General features: G+C 57.8%; 2 protein-coding genes across 4 annotated transcripts in view; one reads left to right on the forward strand and one right to left on the reverse strand.

The window, feature by feature from the left end:
* Positions 1 to 6207, reverse strand: part of Iqank1 (IQ motif and ankyrin repeat containing 1) — a 37092-nt gene extending 30885 nt beyond the window's left edge. Inside the window, exons 1-3 of one of the 2 annotated variants that reach the window (XM_085831364.1) lie at positions 6087 to 6171; positions 4616 to 4704; positions 1037 to 1123 (exon numbers count right to left, since the gene is read on the reverse strand). In XM_085831364.1, coding sequence (XP_085687490.1) covers positions 1037 to 1123; positions 4616 to 4700 — 172 coding nt within the window. In that variant the 5' untranslated portion in view covers positions 4701 to 4704; positions 6087 to 6171. Of the gene's footprint in view, positions 1 to 1036; positions 1124 to 4615; positions 4705 to 6086 lie in introns of both variants that reach the window. The other variant, XM_029470066.2, reaches the window with a different exon arrangement.
* Positions 6208 to 6235: 28 nt separating this feature from the next.
* On the forward strand, positions 6236 to 14910 carry Sack1h (scaffolding CK1 anchoring protein H). 2 transcript variants are annotated; one of them, XM_029470103.2, is made up of 5 exons: positions 6236 to 6312; positions 9499 to 9960; positions 10754 to 10918; positions 10988 to 11112; positions 11304 to 14910. In XM_029470103.2, exons 2-5 carry the CDS (start codon positions 9514 to 9516, stop codon positions 14161 to 14163), a joined length of 3597 nt encoding a protein of 1198 aa, XP_029325963.1. In that variant the 5' UTR covers positions 6236 to 6312; positions 9499 to 9513; the 3' UTR covers positions 14164 to 14910. The 2 variants fall into 2 exon arrangements, with proteins under 2 accessions (XP_029325963.1, XP_021038938.1); XM_021183279.3 differs by lacking the exon at positions 6236 to 6312 and adding an exon at positions 6568 to 6658.
* Positions 14911 to 15416: the final 506 nt, after the last annotated feature.

A 15416-nucleotide genomic window follows, 5' to 3' on the forward strand; every position in this document is an offset into this window, starting at 1 on the left:
CCATTGGAGACTGCATCCCCACACATCCGTCTCTGATGAGACTCAGGACTGTCTGGCCCTGAGCTATGCAGAACCCAGGTCAATGAATTAGGCATACACAACTACACTAGAACAACCTACAGACCTCATGTGCATCCTGTCCTCAGGATAAGGCTGGGTCTCCTGATCCCAGCACCCGAGGATGGGAAGGGCGGAGGTTCGCCAGGAGACACGGGTGTTCGCAAGCAACACAGGTGCAGCATTTTCCGAGAGTTGCACAGACAGAGAGCTTTGGAGGGAGAGGCAGAGGGCAAGGCAAGGCAAGGCAGAGTGGCCAACAAGAATAGGCGTCTGAGGCTTAAGTAGACCCAGAAACCAGACAGGGAAAGTATGGAACACCAGGGCCAGCTGAAGTGGGTCCAGACACCAGTCACTGGGAACATTGTGGATGGAGGGATGAGCCTGGAGGAGCTTGGCTAGATGTGTTGGGTTCAAGGTACCCAAAGAGTAGTTAGAAGGTCAGCTGAAGATGGGGTTGGGGCACCGGTACTGAGATCTTAACCTAATTGCGTCTTGGAAACACAGAGCTGGGACCCGAGGCAGGAAGGGAGCTGGCTGGCCAGACCTGGGCCCTCCTGTCCTTAAGCACTGGAGCCCAGGAAGCAGGCACAGACAGGACTCTGGACTTCATGGTGGAACTCCCCAACCACAGCTGTGGCTGGATCATTTTACTACCGCCAGAGGGCGACAGGCTCAGGGCCGGCGATTCAGTGAGACCTTTGGGAGGTAGACTGGAGCCAGGGGCTAGCAAGACATGGGCGGGGGGTGGGGGGTGGATTTTCTGCCTGTTTCTGGCCTGCTGCATAGACTATACGGGCACGCACACATGTATACATATAGGCACGCATGCTTTTGCATGTTCGTGCGTACACACGTGTGTGCGTATGTTCACTCATGCATACCATGCATATCTGGGCCCAGGGCGGTCCCCTTCCTGCCAGTCCCACCACCATCACCGCCCCTCCCCCCAGCAAATGTAGGACACCCAGGTTCTCACCTGCAGGGGCCTGGGGGTTCTCAGAGAAGGACCCTTTGCTTGGATGACTTGCCTTCCTTTGCAGCTGGCGACTCTCTCTCGGCTTCCCTGAAGGAAAGGTAGCAGAGGTGTAAGGATGTGGGTTGTTCCTTAGCCCTGCAGCTTCAGGTGGCATTTATGGGATGTGAGCTAGGCTTGTTCCCAGGCTATTAGGGAAGGACTCTCGAGGCCAGCACATGCAGCAATTTTAATGAGCCTCGTCTTCCAACAGCAAATACACCTTTAACCTGCTACTATCAAGAACCAACCTGTATCTGGAACCAAAAACCCCAGGCCTGGGCATGTGGAAGGCCCTAAAAAGCATGCCTCTCGTAGTCCTACCTGCTGTCTCCCACCCAAACAATGCCCCTGCCATTTTCCAAGCCCTTTAGCAAAGCCTCTCTCCTACTCTGCTCCAGACAGGTGTCTGGAGCTCTCAGTCAGCTCCTGAGGTTTCTGGGCAAGGGCAGAGTGGATGGGATGTGTGTGTGTGTGTGTGTGTGTGTGTGTGTGTGTGTGTGTGTGCTGGGCAGGGCTGGGCCAGGCAAACCAGTCTGGCCAGTGAAGCAGAGTTGGCTGGGATGAGGCTCTGGGCGTGGGTGTGAGTCAGCGGGCTGGGGCTAGGGAGCGACTGGGGAGGATGTCACCTGGAGCGACTCCTCGCAACAGGAGGCCTGGGAAGGAAGCCTCAGATGAGAGTTGGTCCTGGACCCTCAGCTCCACCCCTGGGACTAACAGGTGGGCCATGTGAGGGTCCCTTAGACCTTGCTTTAATTTAAAGGGAGTGCTGGACTCCCAATCATGACAGTAGTCAGGTCCCATGCCCCATCCCAGGAGCCAAGCTAGACTCTTCTTTATGTAGACTTTTGAAGGCTCAGTGTCTTCACCAGCCCACGGTGTGGCCCAAGTGCTTCATGCTGGGCCTAGGGTGGGCCTTCATCTCTGGCAAACTCCTGTCCGGCAGGGTTCATCCGGGTAGGCCTGGGGCTCCAGTGGTCAGCTGGGTTGGGATGACCTATGGCCAGTGAGGGTCTGGGCAGTTAGGGCTGGCTGGTGCATTTGGGATGCAGCTCTTGGCTCTGTGGCCAGTTTGAGTTTCCCGCGACCAGAGACTGAGGGTGGGGTAAAAGGGAGGGCTTGGTGATGCCCAGGCAGGACCAGGCAAGTCCTCAAGCAGCAGTTTAGCTACTGAGAGCCGCCCCCAGTTTCTCAGTCTCCCTCCCAGTCTGTCCAGTGAAGTCTGTGGCCTGTAAAGTCCCGCACCCTGTGTCAGCGTGTTAGTCAGCCTCTTCGGCTAGGGTGAGCCACTGTGCCGCCAAAGTCTCTATAAACTCTCTGGTGTGGCCCAGTGCCACAGAGTGGGACCTGTGGGGCCTATAGGTAGAGCCAGAGCCCTGGGCTCTGCTACTGGAGTGCGGAGATCAGTCAAGGGGCAGCACAGCCACTTGGGACAGCGGGGAGCAGAGGGCTGAACCTGGCTGAGAGCAAGCAACCTCTTGTGGCCTTTGGGATGTCCTCTGAGCTCCCTAACCAGGCCAGTTGATGAGACAGGCCCCTGGGGAGCAGACATCTGGAGAAAGAGGCACTGGATTCAGGGCCATGTCTGGGAAACGAGGGCGAGCTCGAAAGCCCCGAGGCAAGAGGGTGGGCAGGGCCCAGCGGGCAGCTGGGCAGCAGGGCCCTGAGGCTGAGCCCCCGCCCCCCAACACAGGGGGCCCTCAGGACCAGGTGGGGGTGGCCCCGACAGAGCACGTGACCAGCACTCAGCCGGCTTCTCAGGGACACTCCAGGGCCACCAGGCCAGAGCAGCTACAGGCAGCCTGGAGGCCAGTTCAGGACACTGCTTTGGGATCCGAGCTGGTGCTGGCCCCTGAGCACATGGAGGGCTGTGGAGCTGGGGCCCCCATGCCAGCCCTGGGCCCTGAATTGCTGAGACTCCACGAAGTCCAGCTGTGCCTAGCCCAGGAGCAGCTGCTGCTGGAGGATCGGAGGCGGCAGGTCCAGCTGCAGATGCAGCTGTGGCAGGAGGAGCAGCTGTGGCTGCAGCAGCTGCAGGAGGAGCAGCTGTGGCTGCAGCAGCTGCAGGAGGAGCAGGCCTGGGTGCACATGGAGGGGCTGCAGCTGGCTGTGGCCCTGGAGCAGCTCCGGAGTGAGGGCCTCGAGGCACTGCAAACCCAAGGCCAGGTAAGGCCTAGAGAGGTATGGGGCAGGGGCTCGGGCAGTGACGGTACAGTGGACACTCAAGCATCTTATAGGTGTGTGAAGGTTGGGAAGCCAGGTTAGCTGTAGAACGTCTGTGGGCCTGTCCACCAAGAGGGGCTAGTGCGCACTACATAGGATGTTGCCCGGGTGAAGGACAGCAAGCCTGCCCAGACCACCCAATGCTTGGTAGGCAAGGTCATTGAGGGAGGGAACTTGTTTGGGGATGGAGGTGTCAGGGGACCAGGATAAGTAGCTACAGGAGTGGTCCAGGGCGGTAGGGTGGGGGGAGGGCGGGTGCACAGCTGATAGACAACATCAGAACCAAGGAACAGTCCCTACCCCAAGCATCCTAGACAACTTCTCTGTCTGGTCCACCCGCCCTGCCCCGTGTTTACTGCAGCTTGGTGCCCAGGGCTTGAGATCACAGAGGCAGAACGCAATGCTGGTACCCATTATCCTCATTCCAGGAGGAAGACTGGCCTCAGACGCAGCTGGGGCTATTTTGGGCAACTAGGATCTCACCCCAGCGTAGTGTGGAGTCACCACTGCCTGTCAGCCCCAGGGAATCTAAGATGTGGAGCTGCGTGTGGGTCTGGGGTGGGTCCCCTGACAGCGGGTACAGACTCCAGGCAAGCTCGGTGCAAGAGACAGTCTGGGAAGATGTTCACAGCTGTGGCAGAATGAATGGGACTCAGAGCAGAGGGGTGGAAAAAGGCTGCAGGAGGGTAGGCACGGGGGGAGGGGGGGTGAGGGAGACCTTTTTCTGATGCTCTGCAGGAGCCAGCCCAGGCTGGCTGTAACCCTTCATCCTTCCTGGAGGTGCTTACAGACAAACAGTCTGAAGGGGAAGGCAGGACTGTGGGATGGTGAATAGACAGCCACTTAGCATGAAGATTCCCAACTCAGATTCAAGGCCTGCTTTTTCTCAATATTGCTTTGTTGCTGTTGTTGTCGTTTCCAGACAGGGTTTCTCTGTGTAACCCTGGCTGTCCTGGAACTCACTCTGTAGACCAGGCTGGCCTCAGATTCAGAGATCCGCCTGCCTCTGCCTCCTGAGTGCTGGGATTAAAAGTGTGTGCCACCAACGACCTGCTTCGATATTGTTTTTAAGATATCTGCCCCTCCAATCTCCTCCTTACCCTAACACTTTACCCTCCTGAGCACTGTACCCACACCCCTTCTCCAGCTCTAGACGTTCAGGGTGCAGTGGACATCTGAGCTTTGAGCTCACAAATATATCATCCCACGCCCAACTGAAAGGTCTCTTGGAAACCACTTGGAGAGAAAGGGTTTCTGTGTGCCTAGTGGTCTCGTAGTCAGTGTTGGGGTAGTGCCCTGGAGGTCAGAGGGGGCACTCACCAGCAGTAGCTCGAAGCTTGGACCCAGGGAGGAGCGCCTGCCCCTTCCCTGCTGCAGCTTTGGGCCCCCCCTTCTTAGTGCTCATTCTCCTGGGGGTGGGAAGGAAAAGTCCAGGGATGGTACATTCAGGAGGGCAGCGAACAAGGCAGTGGACATACTGCCCCGGCCCTGGATGAACATGCAGCAGGAGCATAGGCCTCGAGCACGTCCCCCAGCCAGCTTCTTGGTCTACCTGCCTGCCCCTGGTGGTCTAAGGATGTGCCCAGTAGCTCGAGGAAGGATATCTAGCAAGAGGATGCGTCCCTTTATGCTGGTACCCCTGTCCTCTACAATTCTGGCTCTGCCTGTCCTTCTGTGTTCTAACACCATCCTCTAGATCGCTGGGCTAGAAGCTCAACAGCCTGAACTCTGTAGACTTGCTTTCAACTACTGTCAACGTGGGTCTGCTAAACACAGGCCCTCCCCACCTGCAAACCCTCTTCCTTCTTGGCCTTGGGAATCTCTGCTGTCTGGTTCTGGAAGCAATGCCCTTCTCCCTAGTATACAAGGCAGGCCCCCCCATTCACTCCTCTTGGAAGAACTTTCTTTCCACTCCTGTTTTAGTAGGGTCTTCCAGTGCCCTAGAACCCCTCACAGGGCCAATGAATAGGAAAGCGGGTAGTGCAATCGCTGACTCCATACACCTATGTACCCACTGGGCTGGGGCCGCAAGGCTCCAGAGTGCATTTGGGGATGGAGTTAATGAAATGTTATCCTAAAAGTAGGACCAGAAAGTGACTGAAAGTAAGCTGTCTTGAGGACAATGTTCAGGCAGGTGGCAGACATTGAGAATCTAGAACAGGAGAAGTGGTAGGAAGGAAGCTGGCTTGGACATGTGACTGAGTTCAGGGCACGGCATGCGTAGAGGAGTGGGTTGGAGGGAGGGCTGGGTAGATTAGGGCCCTAGGAGGAACTATGTCCTTAGGTGTACCGGTGATGTGTTGGGGTTGATACAAGCATGAGGTTCCCTGTCTGTAGAGGATCCAGTACTTGCAGCATCTTGGGTGCAGACTCTTTTAATGTGCATGTATTAAGACGGGACCTTTGTGTCTTCAGTTGGTTTGCACAGGAAAGGATCAGTGGGTGCCAGGACCGACACTGTTGGAGCAGTTTAGAGAGTGATCCACATGTGAGATGGGAACTTGGGGGGTACGATTGGTTTGCGGGATTCTGTGTGGCAGAGGGGCTCCTGTTGATGGATCACTCCAGATTCCCTTGTGCCTGAGGGGTCCCATGGGGACAGATGAGTGTGCAGGAACCTTTATGGTTGGGCAAATGAGTGGGGAGGTCCGCGAAGTTCCTATGCTGTCGGTCTCATGCGCGAAGATGAGCCTGCGGGGAGTGGACTGGGGAAACTAGAGGTGTGTCTGCGAACGGTAGGGCGGTCACTTGGGTGAGATGGGTACCCAGACCCCCCTGTCTGAGACCTCACCTGCCTCACCTGCCTCTCGCAACACAGAGGCCAGAAGCTCCTCCCCTCGCGTCGAGCTGGCCAGTTTCCTAGCGACTAAGCCGGAACTTCCGAGTCACCCCAACTTCCGGGGCGAGGGTCAGGGGTCGGCAGTAGGGGCTTTGAGCGATCGGTTTGCAAATGGGCTCAAGGGGCTTCAGTGTCCGGAAAGAAGAGGCTCTAGGAATCCGGAGCGGCGCTGGCCAGGGTCCGGAGCGCAGCTCTGGGGCTCCACCAGAGCGCTCAGGGGTCGTGGTTGGGGTGTGGGCTGGGGGCGCCAGTGAAGCCACACTGGGGACCCGGGATCGCGGCCGGGGTCCGGGGCGCGGAGGGCGCAGGAATGCGGGCGCGTCGGGGTGGGGCCGCCCCGCCCAGGTGCTGCCCGGACAGGCAGGAGGCAGAGCGCGGGCGGGGCGGGGGCGGGCGCGTGAATCAGGCCGAACGGGCGGGCGGGCCGCGGCGGGGAGTGGCTGTCGGACGGACCGGACCGCGAGGCCGCTGGGCGGCGGTGGGCTCCTGCTGCCCCTGTGCCGAAACCCCGCTCACCTGGCCAGGTAGGGCTCCCGCCCCGGAGCGGGCCGAGCACAGCACGTCGGGGCGAGGCACACGGGACGGGAGGCTCGGGCCTCCGCGCGGTGCCACCTGGGTCTGGTCTCTGGACCTGGGCCGGGCGGTGCAGTGAGCGCGTGTGTTGGGACTGGGTGGGAGACAGGGAGACTGCGCTCCGGGGCACTGGGTGAGGGATTTCCCAGGGTCACGCTGGCAAGTAGGAGACAGAACAATGCGATTCGCTCTGGCGGCCTAGGTATTGTCAGGACATGACCTGTACCTTTCCCGGAGCCTCTCCCCGAGCCGCCATGAACCGGGGTGTCTAGGGCTGGATCCTTGTGTGGAGGGCAGGGAAAACGGGACTCTCCTAACTCCTGATCTCATATCCCTGGACTGGATCGGCAGATAAGATACCTGGCCTGGGTAGCCGCTAACTTCCTGGGGTACAGTAACAACTTTGGGCCTTGCAGTGCCTAACCTGAAAGCTGTATAATTCATCGACTTCCGGTCTTCCTAGGTTCTTCTTGTCCCCTACAACCCCAATCCTTCTTGATCACAATCATCCTGTCATCCTCTTTGTGTAGTAGCCTAAGGTCCTCCCCCATGGATCCCCCTTCCAGACCCAGGAACACTACTACCTCCTGCCAGACAGGAGGGGAAAGGGTCATTTTCTTGCCCTACTTGTGGTGAAGGGCCTGGGGCTAGCTTCAGGTAGGAGGTCAGGAACAAAAAATTCCTGCTGAGTCACTGGTTTGGGTGGGATAGGCTCCTTCCTTAAGCAGGGCCCCACTTGGATAGGCAGATGTCAGTGAGCAGCAGGCTGTTGGATTCATCGCTGATAGGAGTGGTCACCGCCCGGTCTATAGTCAAGGGGCGATGTGTACCAGTGAATGATTATAAGGGCATTTAAGGTCGTGTGTGACTTCTGTGAGGTCAGGTACCCCAGTGGCCGCTCAGGACTAAGGCCACTTCCCAACCCATGAGTCTCTGAGGGTTCCTCACCACGGGCTAGACAGTATCAGTTCTCAGTCTTATACCAGGAAGTGTCCCCTAAGCGTGAGCATGCTAGGATCCCCAGGTAGTGTGGGAATGCTGCCTAGGAGAGCTGGCTCCAGTCTGAGACCTGTCCAAGCAGACAGGCCCGCATCAGACCCCAGGTGCTCTGCCTCCATCTCCCCAGAACAGTGTGCCACGCCTCACATGGCAGACAGGAAGGAAAAGCAACAGCCTTAGGTCAGGGCAATGCCCCAGAGGGAAGTCAGAGCACTCTTCTTAGGGCCAATAGACATAGGAGTGTCCCCACCTCCAATCTCTGTCACACTTGGACTTGCTAATGTGTTACGCCATGCCCCTAGGGGTGGCAGACACTGTAGCTCCCCGGGTCATACACAGCAGAGTCCTGCTGGACCCCCGACGTCATTGAACAAGTATCCCCTAATACCAGAGCTGCCATCCTGTCAACATCGCTGGCCCACTCCTTAAGGCACTCCTCCTCCTGGGCAGAAATACTTCCCTAGTTTGGACTATCATCCAGGAACCTGTGTGCAGGCAGGGCAAGAGTCCCAAGCCATTTCAAATCTGTGGAGCAGTGGGGAATGGTGTGAGCCTGCCCTAAGGCAACTTCCAGGCCAGAGGCCACCAGGTTTCCAAGTGTTTGGTTGTCATTTCTAATGCCTTCTTCAACCACACTCATGGCCCAGGGACCTCCTGATGTGGACATGAACAGTTTCTCGGGCACATACTTGCCAGTGAACTCAGACCAGGCTGGACCTGGGCTGGCCCGTGACATCTGGCTTCCAAGGCACAGGAGTCATGCTCTCTTGTGAGCGCGCGCGCGCGCGCACACACACACACACACACACACACACCAGCCACTATAGAACAGTGATCCTGAGGCACCTGTGATGGGGGACGCTGACAGAGAACTTGGGACAAGGCTTGTAGCAAAGTCTTCCTTCATTCTTAGTGTATGAGGGAGAGGGTGGTGATCCGGGGTTTTGGGTATTGGCAATGGCTCTGTTGCCATCAAGATGGGTGAGTGAGTCTGGGAGGGTATAAAGGAGAGACCCTACAGGGAACTGTGAGTTCCCAAGGAACTGTGGCCCAGGGAGGTTTTAGCTGAGGTGAGACGGAAGCAAGGGTGAAGATTTCCAGAGAGGTCGAAGGTTGAGGAGTCAGGACAGGGAGATCAGTGAAGGGACTGTGGGCAGATGCAGGTGTGGACTGAGGAAAGAGGTGTGGGTGGGGCTTAAGGCCATCATCCCTGGATGAGTCAATCTGTACTCCACTGTGCTCACCTTGGGCCAGGTATGGTGTCTTGCCACCCCTCCCAGCTCTGTGCAGTGAAGGACACAGGCCTGAGCAGTGCCCGGTATCTTCAGGCAGTGGAGACTCTTGACAAAAGGAAAAAAAAAAAAGGAATAATCTCTTTAACCGGCCTGCATTTGTATCTTAACCAAAACTTATCTTTACAGGAAAAGGGAGCCACAGAGTAAATGGGCCATGAATGTATTGACTCTGAAGTAAGGGGAGGTGGGACCTCTTACCTGTATTGGGATGGGGACAAACATTGGTAGTCCCTGAGACTGATGGAAACAAGGTGTCAGCCCCAGGAAGGGGATTAAGGACTGAGTACCACTGGCCCATGTCTTCCCAGCTAGGCACATGCTATGGCCTGTGGTGCTGCTGCTTCTAAGCCTGTCTTCACTGGGGCTCAGAAAAGCACCCGGGCATAAGCTAAACCCAAGATCCAGCAGCCACATCAGCCATGTGGTGTGTGTCCACTTGTGGCGTGAGGTAAGTGGGTCCTACTGCCCCTAGTTAATGCATTTTCCTGCCCCTCCAGGCCCCTGGCCCCAACATGGCCCGTCGCTCCCAGAGCAGCTCGCAGGGGGACAACCCACTGGCACCTGGGTACCTGCCACCTCACTACAAAGAGTATTACCGCCTAGCGGTGGATGCATTGACTGAGGGTGGGCCAGAAGCCTACAACCGCTTCTTGGCATCTGAGGGGGCACCTGACTTCCTGTGCCCAGAGGAACTGGAACACGTGAGCCGCCACCTGCAGCCCCCACAGTATGTGGCCCGGGAACCCCCTGAAGGCACCCCATCTGATGCGGACATGGACGGGTCCTCAGGCACCTACTGGCCAGTGAACTCAGACCAGGCTGTGCCTGAGCTGGACCTGGGCTGGCCCCTCACATTTGGCTTCCAAGGCACAGAGGTCACCACACTGGTACAGCCGCCGCCGCCTGACAGCCCCAGCATCAAAGATGAAGCACGGAGGATGATCCGCTCTGCCCAGCAGGTGCATTCTCACGGGCTTGAAGGATGGTGAAAGGCAGCCTAAGCTGGGTTTTGAAGCATGAATAGGAGGGTGTGGGAGATATAAAAGCATTCCTGGTGCTTAGGATGCCCGGCCTGGCCAGCCAGACCTCGGCAGTAGGGTTGCCCTGTAGAGTCTGCTCATTATCACCTCGGTCTTGGGTAGCGGGTTCTGTCGACATTCCAGTATCTAGGATCATGGCCGGTACCCAGAAGCTCAGGGCCTTGCCCAGCTGAGAGCACCCCACCCCAGGCAGCTGGTAAACTGAAAAACCAAGTGTTTAAGCCAGGAAGACTGGCTCATGCCCGTAATCCTAACACTCAGGGAGGTTGAGGCCAGCCTGGGCTACACGGTAACAGACCAGTCCTCATATTAAGAAACAGGAACACTCCCACAAAACCCAGGAATATTAAAGAGAGGTAGCAAGGCCAGATGGTAAAGGCCTAGCTTCTACCCCAGTTCCAGGAAGTTGACAAACCGCACCTTGACCACTTGGGGTCTGAACACGGAGCTGCAGATAATCCCCCTCTGAATGAAGCACCCTAAAAGTATAGCCCCTGCTTCTGCTTCAGGCTCCCTTAAGGGCTACCAAGTGTCAATTTTTTGTGACCCTCTGCTGGGTCCCTTCTTTCCCCCGCCCCCCCTAATTCATGGCCAGTCTCTCCTGAGGCAGGCTAATGGTCATTTTTACCGTGTTTGTGGGTAAAAATGTGGCCAGAGATGGGCAAGATGGCCAGGCCCTTCCCTCCCCGCTGACCCGATACCCATCTCCCAGGTGGTAGCTGTGGTGATGGACATGTTTACCGACGTGGATCTGCTCAGTGAGGTGCTAGAGGCCGCTGCAAGGCGAGTCCCGGTCTACATTCTGCTGGATGAAATGAACGCCCAGCACTTCCTAGACATGGCCGACAAGTGTCGCGTCAACCTGCACCATGTGGACGTGAGTGACCAAGCCAGGGGAGTGGAGGGAAAATATCTTTGGTGAAGACCTGACTCCCCTCTCTTCCAGTTCCTGCGTGTGCGCACAGTGGCAGGTCCTACTTACTACTGCCGCACTGGGAAGTCTTTCAAGGGCCATCTAAAGGAGAAGTTCTTGCTTGTGGACTGTGCTGTAGTGATGAGCGGCAGTTATAGGTATGCCCAGTAGGTTTCCCTTAGCCCTGGCCCTTCCCACCTAGTCCTCCGTGGTCCCACTTCCTTCCCATAAAGCTGTCCTTGCCCCAGCCCACCAGCCCAACCCCTTTCAAATCCCTGATTATCCACCTAGTGCCTTTAGCCTCTGTGGCCCTATTTCCTCTCCCTGACTCCTGCCATCCTGTCCACAGCTTCATGTGGTCCTTCGAGAAAATCCACCGCAGCCTGGCTCATGTGTTCCAGGGAGAGTTGGTCTCCAGCTTCGACGAAGAGTTCCGCATCCTCTTCGCACAGTCGGAGCCACTGGTGCCCTCAGCCGGGGCGCTAGCCCGCATGGATGCCTACGCGCTAGCTCCATACTCTGGGGCTGGGCCCCTGGTGGGCGTCCCCGGGGTTGGAGCACCAACACCTTTTTCTTTCCCTAAACGGGCGCACCTCCTATTCCCACCGCCCAGGGAAGAAGGCCTGGGCTTCCCCTCTTTCCTAGACCCTGACCGCCACTTCCTGTCGGCTTTCCGCCGAGAGGAGCTGCAGCGAATGCCTGGGGGTGCTTTGGAGCCTCACACAGGGCTCCGGCCACTGGCGCGCCCAACTGAGGCTGGGCCGTTCGGAGAGCTCGCGGGCCCCCGGGGTTTCTTCCAGTCAAGGCACCTGGAAATGGATGCCTTCAAGCGGCACAGCTACGCAACAGCCGATGGAGCTGGAGCAGTGGAGAACTTTGCAGCGGCACGGCAGGTGTCGCGACAAACATTCCTCAGTCATGGTGATGACTTCCGTTTCCAGACCAGCCACTTCCAACGGGACCAGCTCTACCAGCAGCATTACCAGTGGGACCCACAGTTTGCTCCTGCGCGCCCACAGGGCCTCTTCGAGAAGCTTCGTGCAGGCCGACCTGGCTTTGCGGACCCTGATGACTTTGCTTTAGGTGCTGGTCACCGCTTCCCAGAACTCGGTGCTGATGTGCACCAACGGCTGGAATACGTGCCATCCAGCGCATCTCGGGAGGTACGCCACGGCTCGGATCCCGCCTTTGGACCCAGCCCCCGTGGTCTAGAGCCCAGTGGAGCCTCGCGTCCCAATCTGGGCCAGCGTTTTCCATGCCAAGCAACCTTGAGGCAAGGCCTGGACACCGCTCCCGAGGCAGAGCCTGAGCGCAGGGGCGGACCCGAGGGCCGGGCCGGGCTGCGTCACTGGCGCCTTGCCTCCTACCTGAGCGGCTGCCACGGTGACGGTGGGGAGGAGGGTCTACCCATGGAGGCTGAGGCTTGTGAAGACGAGGTGCTGGCTCCCGGAGGCCGGGACCTGCTTCCCTCCGCCTTCCGCACTCCTGCAGCCTTCCCAGCTAAGGGACCAAAGCCGGGCTCAGGAAGCGGTGGTGGTGACAGCTCCGAGCGAGAGGGCCCAGAAGAGACAAGCCTGGCTAAGCAGGACTCCTTCCGCTCTCGCCTGAACCCGCTCATCCAGCGCAGCTCCAGGTTGCGCTCATCACTCATCTTTGCGTCCCAGGCTGAGGGTGCTGTTGGGACCGCAGCAGCCACCACTGAAAAAGTACAGCTGATGCACAAAGAACAAACAGTCAGTGAAACTCTGGGTCCCAGCGGAGAGGCTGTTCGTTCCAGCGCCTCGGCCAAAGTGGCGGAGCTCCTGGAGAAATACAAGGGTCCTGCCCGGGACCCTGGCGGTGCAGGAGGTGCTGTCACTTCCTCCAGCCACAGCAAGGCTGTAGTGTCCCAGGCCTGGCGGGAGGAGGTGGTAGCACCAGGAGGAGCGGGAACTGAACGCCGCAGCCTTGAGAGTTGCTTGCTTGATCTGCGCGATTCCTTTGCCCAGCAGTTGCACCAGGAGGCAGAGCGACACCCAGGAGCCGCTTCGCTCACAGCTGCGCAACTGCTCGACACCCTGGGCGGCACTGACCGCCTGCCATCACGCTTCCTCTCCGCCCAGGGCCGCTCCTTGTCTCCACAAGGTCGAGATAGTCCTCCGCCAGAAGGGCTTGGGACACACCAGCTGCCTTATTCTGAGCCAAAAGGGAACCCCATCCCAGCTTACCCTGAGCGCAAGGGGAGCCCTACCCCAGCTTACCCTGAGCGCAAGGGGAGCCCTACCCCAGCCTACCCTGAGCGCAAGGGGAGTCCTACCCCAGCCTACCCTGAGCGCAAGGGGAGCCCCACGTCTGGATTTCCCAATCGGAGGGGCAGCCCAACCACAGGATTGATGGAGCAGAAGGGAAGTCCCACTTCAACCTACCCAGACCGTAGGGGCAGTCCAGTGCCCCCAGTGCCTGAGCGCAGGGGTAGTCCAGTACCCCCTGTGCCCGAGCGCAGAGGCAGTCTCACTTTGGCTGGGGAGTCTTCGAAGACTGGACCTACAGAGGAGGTGTCTAGTGGCCCCATGGAAGTCCTGCGAAAGGGTTCTCTCCGCCTCAGGCAGCTGCTGAGCCCCAAGAATGAGCGGCGTGGGGAGGATGAGGGCAGCTTCCAAACTCCGCAGGAAAATGGGCAGCCCGAGAGCCCCCGGCGGCCCTCGCTGAGTCGGGGTGACAGCACAGAGGCTGCTGCAGAGGAGAGAGGCTCGAGGGTCCGCCTAGCTTCAGCTACAGCCAATGCTCTGTACAGCAGCAATCTGCGAGATGACACGAAGGCCATACTGGAGCAAATCAGTGCCCACGGCCAGAAGCACCGCGGGGTCCCTGCTCCAGGTCCAGCCCACAGCAGTCCTGACGTAGGTCGCCCAACAACTGCAGGAGACTTGGCCCCAGACATGTCCGACAAGGACAAATGTTCAGCTATCTTCCGCTCAGACAGCCTAGGGACACAAGGCCGGCTCAGCCGCACCCTGCCAGGCAGTGCAGAGGAGCGCGACCGGCTCCTTCGCCGTATGGAGAGCATGCGTAAAGAGAAGCGTGTCTACAGTCGCTTCGAAGTCTTCTGCAAAAAGGACGAAGCTGGCAGTAGTGGGGCAGGAGACAACTTGGCAGATGAGGACACCAGGGACAGTAAAATGGGCAAATTTGTCCCCAAGATCCTGGGCACATTCAAAAGCAAAAAATGATCTCCTGGTCTCGGAGGCCAGGACTCTGCATCACTGCCATACTGAACCCACAATACCCAGTGGTGGCTGTCAGGTTGGTGTCAAAGCAGTTTGGGACCTGGCTGACAACCACCTGAACTGAGCTCCACTTGAATTCGCCTGGCAGCCGCACTGCCTCTCACTCTTGGCTTTTCCACGAGGGGCTCAGCCCCTCCACCTGGTGCCTTTCCTCATCACCTACCCCCACCCCAGCCTCCGCCATCTCCTGGGCTCAGGTCTACTTTGGGTCTTTATTTCACCTCAGGGATCCATCTCTCTGCCTTATGCTCCAGTTTTTCAAGAACTCTATCGCTTTGTGCCTCAGTTCCCTCTTAATGCCTTTTATCTCAGGGCTTTTTCTCAGGGTTTCCATCTCACGGCTCCCGGTCCTCTCCCTCTGGTGACAGCCTCCTCCCATCCTCTCATCTCCCTCTCTCTCCGGAACACACCTTGCCTGCTCCCACTCTGACTCCTCACCGCCTCATAGCACTTTCTTGGCATCTGCCCTCTTACTGTGTGGATGGCAGAGTTGGCCTCAGGCAGTTTAAGGGAAGAGAGGGATGCTGGCTAGGACAGACTGTTGGAAAGTAATTGCCAAACACCTAGGGCTCTCCACCCTCCCCGCCTCAGGCCATGCCTGCCCTCTCCAGCAAGTTTCTGGGTAGCACTTGAAGAGGAGCCAAGGTTGGGGAGCACTGGGCTTTGCAGTACAATAAAGGAACCTGGACAGACTTCCTGTGACCCCAAGCATCAGTAAATTCCTAAGCCAAAGTCTGGACAGAGGCTCTCTATAGTATACCCTCAGCAAAAGGCCGAAGTTCCCTGGTTACTTTTTTCTTACCACTAAGGATTAATTTTCATCTGGAATGACATAAACACATGGAGAGCCCCTACACACACACAGAAGCACTGAGAAATATGTGTCTGCTATCTACTATTCTTTCCAAATAGTTTATACCTGTGTCTATGGAATCCCAAGGGGGCAAAGACATAAGAACAAAGCCACTATAAGTATTTCTGACTCCAGCAGCTGGAGAAGGGAGGGTACTGGGACTTGGGCAGTGACCCAATTTGCCCTGTAACATTTCACTCAAAAATCCCCAAGTTCCTGGCCAGCTGCACACGGTCCCCTGGGAACTAGGTGAGCCGGAGTGCTTCCTAGTCTTAACATGCTCGCTGCTTGGCTCGTCTTAGGACACACAGGGTCTGGTGTCCTGTGCGCCACTGCTCATGCT

This window comes from Mus caroli, unplaced genomic scaffold (assembly GCF_978045245.1).
Source record: "Mus caroli unplaced genomic scaffold, Mus_caroli_1 scaffold_16, whole genome shotgun sequence".
Classification (NCBI taxonomy): Eukaryota; Metazoa; Chordata; class Mammalia; order Rodentia; family Muridae; genus Mus; species Mus caroli.